The 20,314-nt window shown below is 42.0% G+C and overlaps 1 protein-coding gene across 1 annotated transcript in view; it reads left to right on the top strand.

The window, feature by feature from the left end:
• AFF2 (AF4/FMR2 family member 2) overlaps window positions 1-20,314 on the top strand; it is a 289,805-nt gene that overhangs the window by 236,776 nt on the left and 32,715 nt on the right. Inside the window, 2 exon segments of the mRNA XM_006024662.3 lie at window positions 16,934-17,096; window positions 17,667-18,686. Coding sequence (XP_006024724.2) covers window positions 16,934-17,096; window positions 17,667-18,686 — 1,183 coding nt within the window.

The raw sequence follows: 20,314 nt of genomic DNA, 5'->3' as shown, positions 1-20,314 counted from the left end.
GCAATCTTGTGATAGCAAAATTGTCCTAGGAAAGGTGAGCTGGATTAGTAGAAAATCAAGGCTATTAAAAAAGAAGAGATGGTTAGTAACACCTGTGGAGTAGAGGACAACGGGCCATTAAGTCAACTGAATAGTAATACCACAGTTGAGCAGCAATCAAAGCAGGGTGCTTCTGTCCTCAGCAGAAAATCTCCTCCCTGCTTAACACACTCCAGTTTTGGAGGCAAAACTGCGTGTTGTGTTTAAGAAAATATGGTAATCACCCTACCATTGCTAAATCACCCTTCTTTTGACCCTGAATGAAATAGGGTAACATTTGGAGTAGCTGGTTGCACTTGTACCTTTACAGAATCATGCAGACCTAGCAATTATATTGAAACAGCTAATATTGGCATCCTTTGATACTTACACAGTTGTTACATCTGTGCATACCTTGAGACATAAAGCATTTAAGGTCGACCTTTGCCAACCAAATAGCTCTATGCTAGGCACCTAAATAGGCATCTGTTGAAGACGATTGATTTTCAGAGGAACTGAACACCTTCAACTCCAGATATAATCAATGGGAGCTCTATGTGCCCAGCATCTCTGAAAATCAGGCCAGTTGTTTTGGTAGCTAACTATGGATTTTCTAAATGTATGTTCACATTAAACTCCAGATTCAGCCAAGTGTGGGATCTCAAGTTAATCTGTAACCTATATGATACATCATGCTTTGCAATTCCAGATTCAGAAATAACGATTTATCACTTCAAAACTGCCCTGCACATCTTTCAGCTTCCAGCCTTTGCACACGAAATGCCCTTTCATGGTGTCAGTGCAAAGAATCATGTTCCCTGTGAGCTGGTTTCTCCAAACATCACATTTCGCCCTTGAAAAGCATGTGGTGAATGGCATTCTGCTTTATCATTCCTCTGTGCACCAAACTGAGCCCATGATCTTTGTCCTTCTTTTCCCCTATCCTCCTTTGCATAACTCATTTATATAAGAAACATCATCTGAAGGTTATTTCATTAACTGCAATAGAAAAGGAAATGAAACGTTGGATATAGGGCATGTCTACAGGCTGATCAATGTGCCCAAGTTACTATGCATTAAGTTTAGTACTTGGTGAACCAAGTACTAAATCAATGTGCAGTAACTTGCACTACTGCGCAGTAATGCCGGTGCATGGCTATTTAGTGTTGCTTACTGCACGGTAGCCTAATACTACTGTGCAGTAGCATATTAACATGAGTTTTGCCTGGCAGTTATTGGGCTACTGCACACTTAGCATCTCATGTATACTTGCCCAGGGGGTAATAACATGTCCCAGTGGTTTGAAAGCATCTGGTAATGCTTCTCCAATCCTCATGGAGAGTAACAGAGAATACAGACTCTGTAGAATTAGTGCCTATGGCCACAAACAAAAATTTGCTTTAAGGTTAAGGTTACTGCACTTCTGTGTACACCTATAATCTTTCTCCCTCAGCCCAGTTTCCTTAGGCTTTACAGAAAACCTAGCTCACCTGGGTTGTCCTTATTGTCCAACTGAAAAGTCCAGGGTGCAAAACCTTTCCAGGTCAGGAACCCAAACTAGGGTTCTCCTCCCTGTGTGTTTCGACCACAATTTCTTCCTTGCCCATCTGAAAGCCCTGGTATAGGACTGCTCTCTTCAAGTCAACTCCACTTTGACAATTTGCACTTGCATCTTCTAGAAAGTGTTGCTCTTTTGCTCAGCTCTTGATCATTGAGCCTCGGCTTCATTTTGTTGTGCTCTCTGCACCATCCCAAACGCGGTAAAAATGTGAGCGAGTACTGTGTAAGTTCGCACAAAAAGAAACAAATACATGCTTTTATACTTTTCCCCCATTTCTCCTGCTGGCAAAATAACACGCCATCCCTGACTTTTGTCATTAACAGGCAAGAGAGCTCCAGAGCTCATATAACAGGCAATTAACCACCATACTACTCTAGAGTATTAGAGAGTGACGCTGCCTGGGCAGATGTGTGAAAAACACATTTGCACCTAACCAAAGGCATGATTATCAAGTTGAAAATAATAAGAAGTTTGAGAGAGAACAGATCATGCTTATTTTCTTCCATCCCCTTGGAGGGTCTAGATCTCTGGGACATTTGCCTGCCTACCAAACGTCATCATCAATGCAATAGCCGTTCAGCAGTTCCAGGCAAAAATTCATCGTCGTGATTTAGATGAATTCACTTCTGATAGATCATGGGGAAAGATTGCCAGAATTCAGAAGGAAAATAGGTTAATTGGAGGGTCTAATGACCAAGGTCAATACGGATCGAATTTAGCTTAATCCTTCAGGTTGACCTAGATCCCGTATTTTATTCAGATGTGTTGGAAATGTATATTTTCAGGCTGTCAGCATCCTAATGACAAAACCCACTGCCCTGAGTATTGCAAACCAGGCAACCTTCTCGCTCTCCTGATTGGCTCTTTGGGGAATTTGTGCGTTTCATTCCAGGTCAGATTTGAACTGACTTTTTATTCCTACCGGAAGGATGGGATTCCTGTTTCTTTCAATCTGGTTTAAAAAAGCAGTCATTGTTACCGTTAGTATAGTGTACATCCACAACACTTCTGCTGTATTAAGACTGTTTTACTCCTGGCAGGCAGAATTCGTCTTTGCCATGTAAAACCAAGGGGAGCTGGGGTTCGATTCAAACCGGCTCCCAGTGTCCGTATGGGAAGTGAGGTCCCTTTCCTTGAATCTCTTCATTTGACCTCCTTCAAAGTGCCCGTGGAAAATGAAGGGCCGTTAAAGGTACTGGCAACCCGGTCTCAGAATCAGGCAGGATCGGACCCTTCAGTTGGTGTTGATGAGAATGGCAAATATCAGCCAGAAGGCAAGATTTCCACTCAGATAAGGTTACAGGATTAGAGATCCCGTATTTCCTTTGCTGTCATTCAAAATAACGGGCATAGAAAATTCTGTTTAAAATAGCTGAGCCTTTTGACTTAAAGGGTTTTCATGTAGAAGATTTAAGATGTCAGGTTTAAACATGACACTGATAGTATTAGGCAAAGGATAGGAGCAGATTCTTATAGTAACTGTCATTTTTTCTGACTGTTTATTAATAGTCTTTTGTGATTTATAGTGAATGTTGGGAAGAATATTCAGGCCCATTTATCACTGGAGGAAACACCCTCTTGTTCTTAATGTGTATGTATGTCATAATTAGCAGTGGATGCAGCTAAAAGATTTAATGCTGTCTTTAGCATAAGGTCCTTCAAGATGATATTTAATCCAAAATAGATTGAATACTTTTTTCATCAATCAAGCGATTTATTACGCAACTGTTAAAAATCATCAGCTATAAAAGTAGCTCATATTAGGCAAAATACAGACTCCAAATTGATTAGAAGTTAATATGAAATATGGAGGAAATTTAGTTTTTCACTCCAACTGGAATTTTTCATTCCATTTTTAATTAAACTGTAAGGACAACTCCTTTGTTTCAACATTTGCTTTTATTAATATTTCACCAGACAGATCTCTCCTTGTTCAGAGACTAATTCACTTGTCTTGGAAATATTGTATGTGTCTACATCTGAGAAGGGCTCTGATTCTGGGCCACATATTCATCATTTGCATAGAAATACTTCTTTTAAAAATTGGGTTTCAGAGTGATTGCTCATTATTATTATTATTATTGATGATTCATTAGCTGTTATTAGCAGAAATACTAATGAAGTTCAAGGTCTGTTTCTGTTTTCATTAATAACTTTGTCCATGTATCGACCCCCTCCCCCCATTATCATAATATTGATATGCTTAACAATCAGAATAATATCTGTTATTATTCTGCTTTATTATATTATTATTATATTATTATATCTGCTCTTCTCTGAAGTTGGGCATACTAGTCTCCCCATCTCATGGGCAAGGGACAGACATTAAGTTGGAAAGAGATTTGCTGAAAGTCAGCCAAGAAGGCAGTGGAGATGTAGGGGTTGGATCCCCTCCTCTCTCTCTCTCTTTTTTGAAGTCTTCAACCAGTGCTGTAATCACATGAGCATCCTTCTTCCCGGGGGGATAATAATACAGTCATGTTTAGGAAGACGTGGCGTTATTTATGCCTTAATCACTTATGCCAATAGTGCTTTGTCTGGTTCTCTGCTGCTTTGCTCCTCCAGTGGTGCATACTGCACTCCAAAGACACCTGCAGGCAGGAGTGCATACGTCTGATTTTGGGAGCGTATTTATGCTTTCTTTGCACTGCCTCAACTCAGCCCTAATTCTGGCCATTTTTTTGAACATGTATGCAGGGCTCTGCCCTCCCTGCCTCCCTCCCCTTCTAATCCATGGAGTAGCCAGGACTCACTTTGGTCTCTGCACAATTTACAGCAGTCTCAGGATTTTCTATGTGGTAGCGGGTACAACCTACAAAAGGCTCCTAACCCAACTAGAATCTGTTGGAGCACAGCATTGTACCGGCATGGTGACCCTGTGTAGCATCAGATGATGAGCAGATACTCAGATGACTTCTTGAACTGCCTTTTGCCACCAGGGCAGCCTGAAAAGGCCATATCCTCTGATTTACGGGGGGCTCTGTGCTATGAGACAATGAAGAGTTAAGGTTCAGGTCCACAAAAGTACTTAGGGGCCTAACTCCCAGTGATTTCATGATGACTTCAGTGTCAAAATGCCCGGGGCATCCAGACCTTAGTTTCTATCTAGATCCAATTTCTGTTTTTAAAAATATTTTGATGATTTGGAATAGTTTCAGTCTCGCAGATTTGACTTTCTCAAACTTTCTGGTCGTTTTCAGTTGGATAACAGTTTTAAAAAAGCCCTTAAAAAAAGATATTCCCTCACTTTTTCCCACTCTTCAAAAACTGTTTTTTTCCCTTAGCGAAAATAGAAAAGGAATACAAAATGGCCGGGAAAGGTCCAAATATTCAATAGCTGAAAAAAGGAACATCCAAAATGCTGCCTTTCCGAAACAGAAAGTGAGACACGGTTTTAAGAAAATTAAAATTTGGGATTTGTTTCAAAATGGCAATTCAAGATTTTTTTCCCAGTTGTCCAAAATCACCATTTTTCAAGGAAAGCTTCGTTTTCACCAAAACCACATTTTCTAATAGGAAATTGCTTCAGTTGGAAAAAGTTGATCAACATGGCCCTGGGTTGAGACTGTATAGTTTGGATTTTTAATTACTTAAAATAAATGAAAACTTCAGGAGGCAGTACACAAATACAAAACCACTCTCATGCTTTTTCATAGATGCTTAGTTACAATATATCCTTGGCTTCCAGTTCTGTTTCAGTTGAGCTCTAGGACCAGGTCCAGACAAGCACAGACATTTGGTTCCCTGGGGACAAGTACCAGCGGCACACCTTGTGCCACCTCTGCTTGTCCCCAGAGATCACCCATGCCCCATGCGCTTTGGTGTGTGCCAAGTTACTGTGAGGAAGGTTGGGGTCGGCATGGTGCTGGCCCCAGCAGCCTTACCTGGGGTCCCAGGGGCTTCCCAGGGCTGCAGCAGTGGTGATCTTGCCAGATGGAGCCTGGCTGGCAGCCACAGCACAGGTCCAGGAAGCTTGCTCCACTTTTTTACCGGTGTGCACTGCTCCAGTTTTTTTTCCCATGGGTTTTTTTCACCCCTGGATATCCAGGGGGTCAAAAAAACCCACAGGGAAAAAAATGGAGTAGTGCATGTACAGGCAGTGCGCCTTTGCAGCATGGAGAACACCTGATGGTGCAGGTGCTGAACACTGCTTCCCCACCCCTACCTGGGACAACTTGCTGCTGCTATTTGTCCCCAGGTAAACACGTGTGCGCTCATCTGGATGTCCCCTTTGAGTTCATCTTCAAAGACATCTGTGCTTGCTTGCTTCGTGGGTTGACACGACAAGCGCAAGGTTATGCAGGTGGTCCGTGGAAGAAGCATGCAAACAGGGTGTCTGGAAGCAGGTAGGAGGGAAACTTTTTTGTTGGGAGTGTCTTGCAGCCTTCATCCACTCCCCCACCTCTCCCATTGATCTGGGTTTGTATTGGTGCATGTGGGAATACAGGCACAGACGAACTTTGAGAGACACTTTTACAAACACGTCTGCAGCGCCACATACCGCATGGCCGTGCTTGTCTGGATGTGCCCTATGGGGTCAGTACCCTGAACTAAGAAAACATATTCGTGATTGTTGATTTTCTGTGCTAAACACCGATATAGTAGAGTGAACATTTTGCCAGTGTGTGTCTGTTCCAAAAGAGGAAACAAAGCTATTTTTTTCACAGCTGTACTTGAATTCGTTGTTGAAATAAGTCAAACTAAAATGAAAATAAGTGGCTACTTAAATGCTGTGCATGCACTTTAAATAATTAATTAGTAGGGTATGTACCTCTTGGTATATGCAGAAAAAACACAGTAAATGCTGAAGGATACAGTTCCGGGTTTTCAGCTGTAAAAGAGAAATCAACTTCTAAGCATCAATGCTAACATCCAGCTAGATTCAGTGTCAGTTCATGGGATAATATTAGTATAACAAAATGGTTCCCGTGGCATCAAACTGGGCCCTTTAGGATCTCATGACAAGGAACAGAATTCCTGCTCTGCCACATCTCAACAAAAGAGTAGCACTTCAGGGAACAGTACAGATAATATCCATTGACGTGTGAAACCGCTGGCTGGGTTTCTGCATATTGAGAAGACTTACATATTATACTCTCAGGATGATATCGTGCCCTCAAAACTGCTTCCTACTTCTGAGGTTAGGGGGAGTTGGATATACAACTCAAGAATATGGTATGTCTTTTAATATGCAAAATTCAAGTATGTGCAAGAAATACAGAGTCCAGGGGGGATCCATTACAATACCAACAGTTGGAAGCTCTTTCATGCTTACCATTAAGAAAGTGTCATTGAAATCCCCTCTCTTATGCTATTTGTTTGTAATTTCCCTGGTAATTTGATGTGTTGTACCTAGAGTTTAATATACATGTGATTAAGAGTCAAAACTCATCATAGACCTAGACTAAAATGAGCCGTAAGGTCATGATAAGATCCAGCAGCTGGAGCATCACCCTGGTTCAAGTCGTATTGCAGAAGTATATACCCAGTTCCACCTAGGATTTGTGGCTAATGTAATTCTTTATTGGAAGGCTTTGACCTTGTTACGGATTCTTGGCAGCTTTTCCCCACTCTATTCATTACTAATGCAAGCTGTCAATCACTTTAGTTCTGCTTTGACATAGATTGTGGCTCACAGGAGTTAGTTCTGTCATTCTTTTTATTTCTTTCATCTTTACTATCCTTTTTTATGGTCTTTAAAGCTGAAAGTACAAAAGGTTTGTATGTATATGAATACAAAAAAAAAAAAAGCTGTTTCAAGAACTCCATCCATCTTGTTCTAAACAGTCTTTGATTAAAACAGTTGCTTTTGAACGCCGTAAAATGAGAATGTGGCTTTTTACGCTCAACATCTTGTAAATTACCTTCCCCCTCCAAATAAATCACAACTCATATTTGCATTACACTGCCGAGAAGTGATACCGGCTGATCAGCTGCCGCATCCGGAATAGCACATTATAGATGCCGTCCTCCGTCATGTGTTCTGGCTTGACACCACCGTCCTCAGTGATGTCTTATTTTGCGCTGTTTGCTGAAGCAACAATTTCCACACCTTATTTCATTCCACTGGGTCTGGACCCCGATGAATACTTTAAAAAGGGCTCGATACGGGTTTCGATTCCTGTGTCAACCTGATCTGTGAAAGTTGAGCTATGAGTCCAACAAGCCTGTGGATAAATAATTTAATACAAACCCATGAGAAGGCGGCAAAGAAATCACTCAGAGCGAGCCTTCCTTTAAAAAGAAACCTAATGGCAGCCATATATAAATTTGGAGGTATAGAGGTGAACAATTCATTATACAAGTCATGACAGCTCCTCCTCAAATTAGAAGAGAATATTACTTCCTGATAATGGTGCGAGAATAGAAATGGAATCAAACTTCGTTACTGAGTCGTTACGGTGTTACGTTCTGACACTAAATATTAATCTGTAAGGTGCCTCTCTTTCATCTGCTGGGATAATGTAAGAAACCTTTGGTTAACATTTGCACAGAATTCAAGTGCATGCATAACCCCTATTTAAAGTCTTTGAGGGTTGTGTGGTTGTTCACTATAAGCAGGCTTTTTGGGTGGAGGGACCGGTGCAAATCGTTCACACTGGTTACAGTACTTTACTCTTTGAGATTTTCCAAATAGGAGTTCATAAGGAGTAAGATAGCACTCCTACTGAGTAAGACTATCACAAGCAGGCCCACCCGTATCAACTAGAATAGAAGCACCGCTGAATTCAGAGCATAATAAGTGATCCTTCTTGCCCCCAAAAGCCGGCAGTCTAAAAGGACAATTCAAACAAAGGATGGGGGAAGTAGGACAACCCCTATTTTATAGGTGGGTAACTGAGACTGAGATATTGCCGTCTCCTGCATCCAGTCCAGCCTGAACCCCCAAAACATCATCTCTGTCAGATCTTCAGTCTCCTTTGCCATACTTCTTTTGAGTGAGCTTTGTGTACAATTAGAGAGCACCCCTTCTTGTGAAAATACATTGCCAGCATTGATAAACTGTTGACTCGCTGGTCAATCCCCACGTACATTTTCCCACTGCCCAACAGCGCTCTGCTTTCTTAAACATTTACATTTTGATTTCCACATGGTGTGATCGAACAAGTGGTCAATTCATCATTCCTGTGGGATTCTTTAAAAAAAAAAAAAAAAAAGGAAGACTTCTGATGAATAAGCCCATTGTTGGCAGGTACAGTCAATTAGCTAAATTCTCTTCCCAGCAATTAACGTTACTAACCCTAATTGGTGAAAAGTTTTGGCAGATGCCTTGGAAGTTGTTGCTGATTTCTGTCCTTTGAGGAGTTTCCCTGCAGAAGTGTGAAATTATACAGTAGATTTTTTAGAGATGTATTTACAGAGCAAAGAGTTGATTATTTAACATATTAGAGGCTAATGATTCTTAATATCACACATTATCTTTGTTCTAACTACCAGGTTTAGTCTCAAAAGCTGTTTATTAAAATATTAGAGTAAATGATGTGTTGAAAATAATGTAATAATAGTCTGGTGAAAAAAGCTTGTGTAAATTGCACATCAGGCCTTCATTTTCTAGGCAGCCTCATAAGCCAGGCGCACAAGAACGCCACATCTGTTTTCAGAGGCTTCTCAAACATGAATGAGTGATTTATGAAAACAGATGAAGTGGAAGTAAGAATTGAAATTTTAGCAGATCACCCACAGGAGCAAGTCAGTGAGAAAGAAAGACTGGGTGTCGTTACGTGCTTGCTGTAATGCGGATGGAACCTGGTCTTGAGCCCGGCTGTAGGCGGACAGCTCCCATGGAGGCCAGCTCAGCAAGCCTCTGGTTCACATCCCCCAGATCGACACGTGCATTTGCTGTCTCATATTTTGCACTTATAGAAACATTCTTAAGTAACAAAGCATGTAGTGTACAAGTGTGTCGTAAAGTTCGTCTGTTCCAGCATTTCCACATGCACCAATAAAAATCCAGATCATTAGGGAAGGGGAAGTGGATGAAGGCTGCAAGACACTCTCAACAAAGAAGTTTCCCTCCTACCTGCTTCCAGACACCCTTTTTGCATGCTTCTTCCACGGACCACCTGCATAACTCTGTGCTTGTCATGTCAACCCATGAAGCAAGCAAGCACAGATGTCTTTGAAGATGAACTCAAAGGGGACATCCAGATGAGCGCACACATGTGTTTCCCTGGGGACAAACAGCAGTAGCAAGTTGTCCCAGGTGGGATAGGAGAGGCTGGGGGACAGCACCTGGGTGGCTCCAGCAGCCTTACCTGGAGTCCTAGGGGCCTCCCAGGGCTTCAGCCGTGGCAATTTGGGCATGCAAAGCATGGCTCCGGCCAGCCAGGCTCCAGTTTCAGGCGGCACATGCTACCGCCACGTGTGCCACCCCATTTTTTTCTGCCACCAGGATATCCCGGTGTCAGAAAATCCCACCATGCTGCAAATTAGCAGTACAGCAAGCTCCTGCCTGTAAGGCAAATGAGGTTTGTGATACCTTCTGCAAACCAAAAGTGTGCACTCTTCTGCATGTACTTCAAGGGACTGTTTCTTCTCTTCTTTATATAATAGAGGTCACAGGGTTGCTACTCTCATTTACACGCATGCATGGGTGGATCTAGGATTTTGAAAAGGGGGGTGCAGATGGTGTGGGGCATTATCACATATAATATGATGTATATTTGTCCCCAACTGAAGAGAAACTAGAAGCTTTAGTAAAATTCTAGGGGCCTAGTGCTATATTATTCAGCTTAAAATCAAAGCAAAAACAAATATAACTTTATTGGAATGTGCACAAAATTTCTAGATAATATATTCATTTTAAAAAACACAAGAAACCAGGCACAAATGGTCAAAACAGTCAAACATACTGTTTCATGAGTCCTGTAGTCATTATAGTTAAATGGATGTCTCTTACTCAGATTCGTAAAGCAACATCTAGTCTTCTTGAGCATGTCGACAGTGCCTCCACCCCAAGCCGTTAATTTTAAAGCTTGGCTAGAACAGGAATCAAGGGAGATGCAACTACCACCCCTCCACCCTGCTAGCCAGATCCTCCCCTGCACCTGTGTAAATGGGGAATCCGGTCCAAATTCTCCATTAGCTAGGAGTTTACCAAGAGTTTGTGTGGTCTTAAAGAAGAGTCCTTATAGCAGTGCGCTGCCGCTGTCGTTGCTCCGAGCAGGGGCAGTTTGCATGCGGCTGCTTTGTAGGACTGTGCCAGCTTGCAGAGTACTGGGGTAGGAACATGTGGTAAAACGAAGTGGGGGACCAGTTTGGCTCTCCCTACTTACTGGTCAGGAAGGGTCACGATTGGGACTCAGGAGCTTCTGGTATGTCTTTTTAGCCTGGAAGCCCTTTGGCTCATGAACTTTCCTGAGCTATCTACTTCCATAGTGCCTTTCATAGCAGATCCCTAGACACAGCCGGGGTCTCTCATCACAACTAATAATCATTTCTCTTTTAAGTATTGTTAACCCAGGCAGGATTTCACTCTGTGGTGTATTCATCATCATCATTAGTAGTATCATCATCATCATCAAACATTTTTTTCACATATTCAGGGAAAATGTAACTGCTCCTCTCCTGGTGGGAATATAGAATTCAAGAGCTTCGAATCCTAGTGTTTTCTACACCTTTTAATTGTTCAGCAGCTGTTTTTTGACGGTAGCGTTGTTTAAATTAGTTTCAGATATTGCTCTTGCTAGCATCCTTAGCCTGAAACTTTGCAGCCAGGTAAAAACTTGCTTTACGACTCTTCTATAATTACAAACCCCAATCCGTGTAATCCTTACTTAGATGAGGAAAGGCCCATTGGCTTGCATCATTAAGTGTTATTGCACGAGTATGTGTTTGCCGAATCAGGCCCATAATCTATACAGAAAAGCACTCTCTAATTCTAAACTTAGCATGAAAAAAGTGGCTTTTGGGGAGAGTTCATATCAATGGATATGCTTATGCTACAAATAATTAAATAAATAAAGATGTTATAATCTCTCCATTAAACTCATCTTCCCCTTGGAAATGAAGATTTTTTTCCCTGCATACTTGTGTGTGAAAAGTCCGTATACTTTCTTCTGTTCCGCTGAACAGCATTATTAGAGGTTGATTGTGCATGTAGCTATATGCAAGATGCTCTTTATCTTTAGCTTCATGAGATATTAGGAAAGGCATTTCAGGCCTTATCTGATTGTGTGGCAATGCATACAAACAGGGTTACTCTGCAACTCAAGCTACATGATGAAAAGTGAATGCTTCTACTTTAAAAATCTAGATTGGCAACGATGTCTTAGCATGAAGCCGTCTGGTGTAGCCAAGGCGTAATTTTATTATCCTAGATGAAAGACAAATATGACCTCATTGTGTTGTATGAAAAACATTATTTTGATTCTGTCTGGTTCCTGCAAGCTTGCTGAGCTATGTTATTCAGTAATGTTTGGCATATGATAACTTATCCGAGACTGGTGCACAACAAGAAAGAAAATAAGGCCAGGTTGAGGCTGACATGTATTTCCATGGTTTTGTTCTTAGTCTTTGAGCTTTTTGTCAGGCAGTTACAGTCCTTCCCTAGATGTTTTATATAAGCAAATACTGGCTGCAGCACTTATTCGCTTCCAGAGCACTTCAAAGATTGGGTTGTACTTAAATACCTGAATGATCTGAGCTCTTGTCTCTGAGAAAGAGGTCTCTCTCTCTCTCGTTCTGATCCATTGCATGCGATGAAACCCATTATATCAGATATGTTGATCTCAGAGCGGACACTCAGGAGCCCTAACAGAGCATTTGCAGAGGAGGTCATGTTTAGGAAGAAATACAGAGTTTACATATGGCTTCATCTTTAAAACTAGCTCCCCATTAGAACTGCTCAGGGAATGGTATTGTCGTCTTACAGGGAGTTTTGACATTTTCATGTTTAATTTTTATTTAAGATGGAGGTAAGCTCTTGACAAGCCTTTGAAATAGTGGAATTCATTATGAAACAAAAGGTTCCAATTCAGAAAACCCGAAACAAAATACTTTGACATTCCCTAACAAAACTTTTTTATCCTGGAATCATCTCAATTCAATATTTTCACATTTTGGGCTTCATTTTGTTACAGGAAACAGAGACATCTGATTTTTCAGAGTCAATGTTAGGATTGTCTAGGATTTCCCCGCTTTTTCTCCTCTTTAAACAGCAAAAGAAAGAAACTTTTCCCCATTCCTTTCAAGTAGAAATGAAGCCAAAAGATAAAATGTGAGATGAGATGGAAACACTCTTCTTTCATTGTTATGGTTTGCCAACAGGACAAAGTTGGCAAATGTTAACAAGGATTTAGACTGTCGGGGAAAAAACCTTCTTTACTACACTTTCAATTTCTCAACTTTTCCAGGAAGAAAAAATAAAAAAGAGCGCAGAATGAATTCCCTATCCCATAACACACACACACACACACACACACTCACTCTCTCTCTCTCTCTCTCTCTCTCTCCTGGAAAAAAAAGAAGAAAGGAAAAATGCCAAATATCAAAACGAATGTGGAAAGCTGAACCCTTTTGTTTCCACAAATTGAAAACAAAAACTGTCAAATATAATTTGTTGTTTTAACAACGTCAAAACTGTTGAAATCCCTCTGCTCTTGCAAAGATTTATATTTTAAGTTATCTGGGGTTTTTTTCCCAGCAGGTTTAGCTAATTCTAGTATTAATTCAGTGGTCGGAAAGGTCCCTTTTTAAATAATGCATTTAACGAGCGACAAAGTTAGTGGTGTGTTACAGCTCCCCAAATGGCTAGCTTTGTTTCAATAATGTACCATAAAGCACCCAGATGTTCTGTTAATGGGAACTAGATGTGTTTATAAATATTAAAAATGTATGAAATCAGCCAGACCAGCATTATGTGATCAGACATTCATTTTTCATTTTTAAAACCATCATTCTTAAAACTCAGTTCAAGAAAGGAATTTAGCACAGGCTTACATTTAAGCCTGTGTTTAAGTCCCATTGGGTGCATCCACACATGCACTTTACTGTGTATTAGATGAATTTAATGCACAGTAAAACATCACCATCTACATGTGCACAGCAGTTACTTTGCAGTAGATTAATTTAAAGCACATTTTGCTAATACTGAGAGATGCAGGTTCTAGAAAACAGTGATTTAAACTAATGTGCCAAAGTGCATGTGCAGATGCTGACTGGGAGCTGCTGCAAATTGCTCCCAGTCAACCCAGGTAGCTGGAGACCACAACTGCTGCCTGGCTAAGCCCTGAGTTCTTGTGGGGGGAGATAGGGGAGCTATCATGGCAGTTCCCAGCTGTCCGGGGGCAGCTCCAAGCCATGTGGAGCCTGGGGTTAGCTAGCCCTGTGCTCTGCACGGCTCAGAGCTGCCTCCAGAATTGGGGACAGCTCCCCCCACCCCCCGAGAGCCCAGGCCTGATCCCCTATGCCCCCTGCCAGCTCGGGGCTGGCACCTGGGGGAGCCTGGAGCTCCTGTGGCTGCTGCAGGGGGGCAGAGCAGGGCAGGAGCAACCCTGAACTAGGCTGCTTCTTTTGGGCTCAATTGGCTCCTGACCCAGGTGCAAATGTAGACATGCACCCAGGAGCAGCTTAATGCACCTGAATTTACTGTGCAGTAAATTTAGGCGCATTAATTAATTGCACATGCAGACACACCCATTGACTTTGGTAGAACCCAGAGCCTTTTCTCAATAGGGATGCTTTCCTGAAGGGCAGCTACAGTGAGAATAGTTTAATGCTAATACCTGGGTCAGTGACATGCAAGCAAGAATTCATTAATATTGCAATAAATTCAGGATCTCTTTGGCATCCGATGCTTGCCATTATACTGAAAACCGTGTGCTCAAATGTTAACGGGCACATCAAGGATAGATGATCAGATCCTCCTGTTCCAAAAGCATCAGTGTCTACCCCTAGAGCTAAGGGAGCATCTACATTAACTATTAAATTAGGGACTTCAGTGCACATCTGGACAGTTCTGATTCCTTTCAGGGGTGTGTAGTGGTACACAGAGAGAGAGAGAGCAGGTTATTACAATGGTCATGAAATTATCAGTCTCATTAGACTTGAAACCTGTTTATTAGAAAATCATTTACAATGTTTTTCTTCCCTACTGGTGCAGAACACTTCTTATTTACACAGATCACTTTAGGGGTAGCATTTAATATTTAGCTTTCACATCTGAGGATCATGTTCTGTTTGGAAGATAAATACAAGGTTTCGTGTTTCTTGAAGTAGGCCATGTTGTGAGGGAATGAGTCCATGTCCAGCTGTGGTGGGTTGGGAAGGGCCTTGCATGGCTTAGAGAGATGATTACTTTCCCAGCCACAGTGTGAGGCACGGGTTTTCAACGGCTGAGTACAATGGGTGAAGAGTGCAAGTAACTTAAAATGAAGGAAATATTAAGGACTGCCATTAGTAATATTTTTGGTGACCTTAGAGGAGCAGGATAAGACTCATTGTTTGTTTGGCCCTTGTCCTTCCAAGTATGTTGGCTACTATATCTTGGAGGTCATTGGCAACACATAGGGGGCGCACGTGGGTGCACATGTACCCCCTGAGATCAGCCGTACCCAGTGGAAGCGCCAGCCGTGAAACTGGAAGTGCACTTCCTGGGTCAGCGATCGTCGGTGGGGGAATCTCCTCAGCTGGCAATCAGCCACTGGGGGACCCGCATCCCCCTGTTGACAATAGGCTGCTGGGGGACTCCCCCCATTGGCAATCTGGTGCCCCCCCCCAGACTCGGGAGGTACCAGTCACCCATGTTAGAGGTGACAGTTCCTTGGCACTTGTCTCATGAACTTGTTTGGTTGGGTAGGGAAGAGCACATACATAAGTGGTTGGAGATCTCCTCAGGGAAAAAACATGGAGCAGAAGGGCAGATAGTTAAGAGAGGAGGAAAAAAATGGTTATAACTCGCAGAAAACTCCTTGGCTTTGGAAGATGATTCAATACGGGACACACATCCTATGATATATTAAGGTGAAGTATTGAATATCCATAAAGGAGTACTAGCAAATGGTGTCAATTTTCAAACACTTTGCTTTGTCAGCTTCACAAATTTAAAATCAATCATCAGACAGTCTCTGTATAGATCAGTTGAACAGACATAAAACCCAACGGTTATCTCACTGGTGAAAATCTTAAAATTAAAAACGAGTTTATAAAGACGTTGATTGGCAGACTTCCATAATACTAAAAGATGGGGTCCTGCAACTGATCAGTGTGAAAAGAAATGCCAGAAGAGGTAACAGGGTAGCAGCTGATCCATCTGTCTTGGGGACAACGAAATAGCTTCTATGGAAATTTTCATTTGCAGTAAGAGCTCCATGTTCTTAATGAATTGTCACAAACACATGAAAAGCCAGCTACACTTAAAGAATCACTGGACAACCTCTGGAGAGTGATCATAAATATCTAGCTTTTGTATAACAAAACCTAGATAAAAGGTTCATTTGGTGTTAAAAATAGCATTTGTCAAAATTATTTTTTAAAGTCTATGGTTCACTGTTATATGCCTAATATCCTTCATTTAGCCATAAATGATGCATGTACCAAAAATGAAGTTTTTGCATTTCATAGTTTCATAGTAGCTAGGGTCAGGAGGGACCTGAACAGGTCATCTATCCTGACCCCCTGCCACAGGCAGGAATGAATGCTGGGTTCACAGGACCCCAGACAGGTGATCATCCAACCTCCTCTTGAATTTGCCCAAGGTAGGGGCAAGGACCACTTCCCTGGGAAGTTGGTTCCAGATTTTGGCCACCCTAACTGTAAAATATTGCCTTCTGATCTCCAACCTAAACCTGTTCTCCATCAGCTTATGACCATTGGTCCTCGTCACCCCAGGTGGTGCTGGGGAGAAAAGGGAAAAAACCTATTTGAAAAGAGAAAAAAACCTTTTTGGTGATGATCTCCCCTGATGAGCTTGTAGGCAGCCACCAGGTCCTCCCTCAGCCTCCTCTTGCTGAGGCTGAACAGGTTCAGGACCTTCAGATCCTGCTAATTTCTATTAGCAGATTATTAAAATATGCCTGTTTCATATTTGCAGCTATCAGACCAATATGCTCAGGTTTGTGACACTGAACTATTCCTCACGAGATGATGACGATGGTATCGTTTCTATTAACTGCATCAACAGTGTGTCCCACCATGCAGAAGTGTAAAGCATTCACAAACTGGAGGCAGATCCTCTAGTGCCATCTCAGCTAAATACCCATTTACATACTAAGTCAACCATATGTGAATGGGAGTTTTGGGGAGGGGCACGACCATGGGCACCAACATAGATTTTTTCCCCCCTAGGTTAGAAGAATAAAATAGAAAAACAGGGGCCTAATAATCTAATAAAAATGGCTGTTTTCTGCCCGGCAGCGGGCTTCCTTTGCAGACCGCGCACGGCACGGGCTTGGCGCATTCCAGCGGAGGCTCCGGGAGCTCCAGTGAATCCGAGAGCAGCTCCGAGTCGGACTCCGACAGCGAGAGCAGCTCCAGCGACAGCGAGTGTAACGAAGAGTCACGCAACGCGACTCCAGAGGTAATGCTACAGACCCATCCCCCTTTTCCGCATCCTTCCCAACGTGCCCTTAGCTCATTGTCCCCTTAATTCGCTGACCCCTTCATTGTCATAGAAAACACAATCTTTTTATCCTTCAGAGAAACAGGCGAGTCGTGTTCAGTTTGCTCTTATTTACTCGCTTCCCCTCCTGTGCCATCAAATGTGTGACCCACATACTCATTTTAGCTTTTGGGAAAACCTCCTGGCCTACATTTGAATTACTCTAGAGAAATGTTTAGATTTTTGCCTAGTAGCAGGGAAGATTTTATTGACACAATATTCATCTGGGATGAAGGAAAAGCAGCACGACAAAAATGATATCTTTAGGGACCTGCTTAACTTTTTAGTTGTATTAAATTTCTCCAGGGCCACATTGTAAACCGGATAAGGAAGCCTAATTAACCATAAATAGTCCATAAATACTACAGTAAAACTAGCAGTAACCACTGGTTGACTGAAATAAAAGGCTGTGTTCAACATGTAATTCTCATCTAAATTAGAAAGCATTGCTCCTCTAAGATCGGTTCCCTTTTGTTCCTCAACCTGCAGCCTGAGCCTCCCTCCACAAACAAATGGCAGCTGGATAAATGGCTGAATAAAGTGAATCCCCATAACAAGGCCATCATCAACAACCAAAACGAGACTCATAGCGATAACAGTTCTCAGTCGCAGAGCAACCAACAGGCGGAAGGGCAAAACAAAGGGAAGCTTAATAGCCTGCCCCAGACTGATTCCAAAGACAGAGCGATCCTTAGTCCCATCCGGGAGAAAGCCAAACCGCGAGTTGCCCAGAAAACCCCAGAGGCAAAAAGTTCCAAGCAGAAGTCACCAGCTCATAATGAGCCAACGTCACAAAGGACTACGGGGAAAAAGCAACCCAAAAAGGTAGAAAGGACTTCCAGTGTAGAAGAGTATAACTGGCCCAAACCAAATAATACCAGCACCACTCCCAAAGAAAAAGATACCCAGGAACCTGCAGAACAGCAGAAGGTTCGGACAAAAGCATCCGTCGGAAAGACAGCTCCCCGAAAAGAACCGCGAACGAGCACCGGGCTCGCTTCCGAGAAGAAAAAATATCGAGGCCCCAGCAAAATTGTCCCAAAGTCTCGTGAATTTATTGAAACCGATTCCTCTACTTCTGACTCCAATACAGACCAGGAAGAGAGTTTGCAGGCTAAAATATTACCTGCTTGCAGTGGGCCTGCCAATGGCATCAAAGTGAAAGACTCTGGGAGTAACATCCTCAGTGTCAGCAGTTTAACTAGCAACGGCAGCAACACATCAATAGACCAGACGAGCAATGATTTAGAGGAGCAGCTGTTTTCACCTATCCCAATCGTGCAAAATGAACTTCTGTCCCCGCTGAGGGAATACGAAGAGCTCAAATCCCTCTGGGTGAAAATAGACCTTAGCTTATTGTCTAGAATACCTGGACAAGAGCCCTTTGAGACCGCGTCAGTGAAAACCGAACCGAGAGAGGCAAGCGTGAAACACAGGCGACCATCTCGAGAATCCCCTACTCCGGCTGCGGTGGAAAAACCTTCTACGAAATCCAAAAGGAAGCACAAGGTAAGCAATTTTCTAGTCCAAAGGAGGATACCCTGTTTCTTTATGTTAGTGCAGAGGGTACCAAAGTCACTAGAGCTTCCCCGATACGTCCTTCTTCAAACCTGCCCCAAGCATCTCAGCAGTGATCTAACAGAAAACTCAGTGCTATGGCGAGATGTCGTATTATTCCGATTTTATTGTTTTTACAAAAGATGCGACACTGCATTTACTAGCGTATCATAAATTATCATCATAAACTATTTAAAGCCAACCTCTAGCTATCAAAATCAATCTGTGATATATCTTTGATGTTTTCCCATTGTAGCTGCTCACTCGCCTATTAATTTCCAGTGTTCATTAATCTACGGTGGGCCTTCCAATACCGACTAGTGCAAATTGCTCGGGTTTGCCTACATCCAGAAAATGTGATGTCTGTTTGGATGGCAGGTTTTTATTGTCTGAAGAATTGGGGCCTATTCACCACTGGTTTAAACGAGAAGAGCCTCGTTAAAGTCAATGGAGTTGTACTTGCCTATGTTCCTGGTAAACATAGTCTGTAAAATATAGTGTTGTTCTGTAAGCAAATGAGGTTTATAGAAGTATCATTTGCTTAACTAGATGTTCTCTCTTTGCAACTCTCTGAGAAGCAGAATGTATATCAACTTAGGGGACTATGTTTTATCATGTGTTTTATATTATTGATGCCCAAGGGTATCCTATCTTTTGGGATATGACAGTATGCATCAAACTAAATGTGTTTCCAGAAAAGACACTGAGGATTTTTATCATAAATGAATATTTGCAGTGTTTTTTTCCAGCTGAAATGGCTATTCCCTGGTCTCTCAGAGGGGAGACATCGTTTCATATTTTATACCCCAAATTTTATAAATCATTGCAAATGTGACTCCAACCATCATTTCTATTGGCCCCCTGAACTGTATTAAAATGCTGATTTAGAGCAGTCTGAAGACAGAGGGAGAGAGCTAATACAAGACAAAGGTCTGTAGCCCTTGCTCCTCTGAGTAGTCACACTGACTTCAGATTGAATTCAGTGGGAATAATCACCTGAGTAAGGTGAACAGTAACTCATACCGCTCGTTTCTACTTTACACCGATCATTTACATTTACACAGAAAAAATGTATGAATGATGTGTGTGGGTGCACCTGCATGCACACATACACACACATCCATGTGCATAGTTATGTTGATCATAACTTATGGTAATCATTTAATTGGTAATTTCCTGGGGTTTAAGTTTCAGAGGAGGAGTCCTGGCTAAAAGAAGAATACAGTATTGGTATCTAAACCTAGGGCTCTGGAAAGATAATGGGATATGTAAAAAAAAGAGACCTTCATCACCTCGTTAGCTGGGGCTTTGAATCAAGGACTGGCATAGTGAAAGGGAACTCACTCTCAGATGTTAGGGTACTGCACTAGAATAAAAATATTCAGGTAAGTATTCAAATAGCCTTTTTCTTTTCCTTTCTTAGGGCTGTACGTTCATCATTAGCTTTGCTCACAGTGACGCTAGAAAATCAAGCCAACTAGAATGACTTTTGGGTGTGAGCGTGCTACACCTAGTTAAAACATGACTTGAAATAAGCAGTTCAGGGTTTTTAAGTGATTTTATTAGAACCATTTATTTTA

Source organism: Alligator sinensis, unplaced genomic scaffold (genome assembly GCF_000455745.1).
Source record: "Alligator sinensis unplaced genomic scaffold, ASM45574v1 scaffold207_1, whole genome shotgun sequence".
Taxonomy (NCBI): domain Eukaryota; kingdom Metazoa; phylum Chordata; order Crocodylia; family Alligatoridae; genus Alligator; species Alligator sinensis.
Note: the sequence above shows the minus strand (reverse complement) of the source record. Positions and strands in the feature narration are given on the sequence as shown.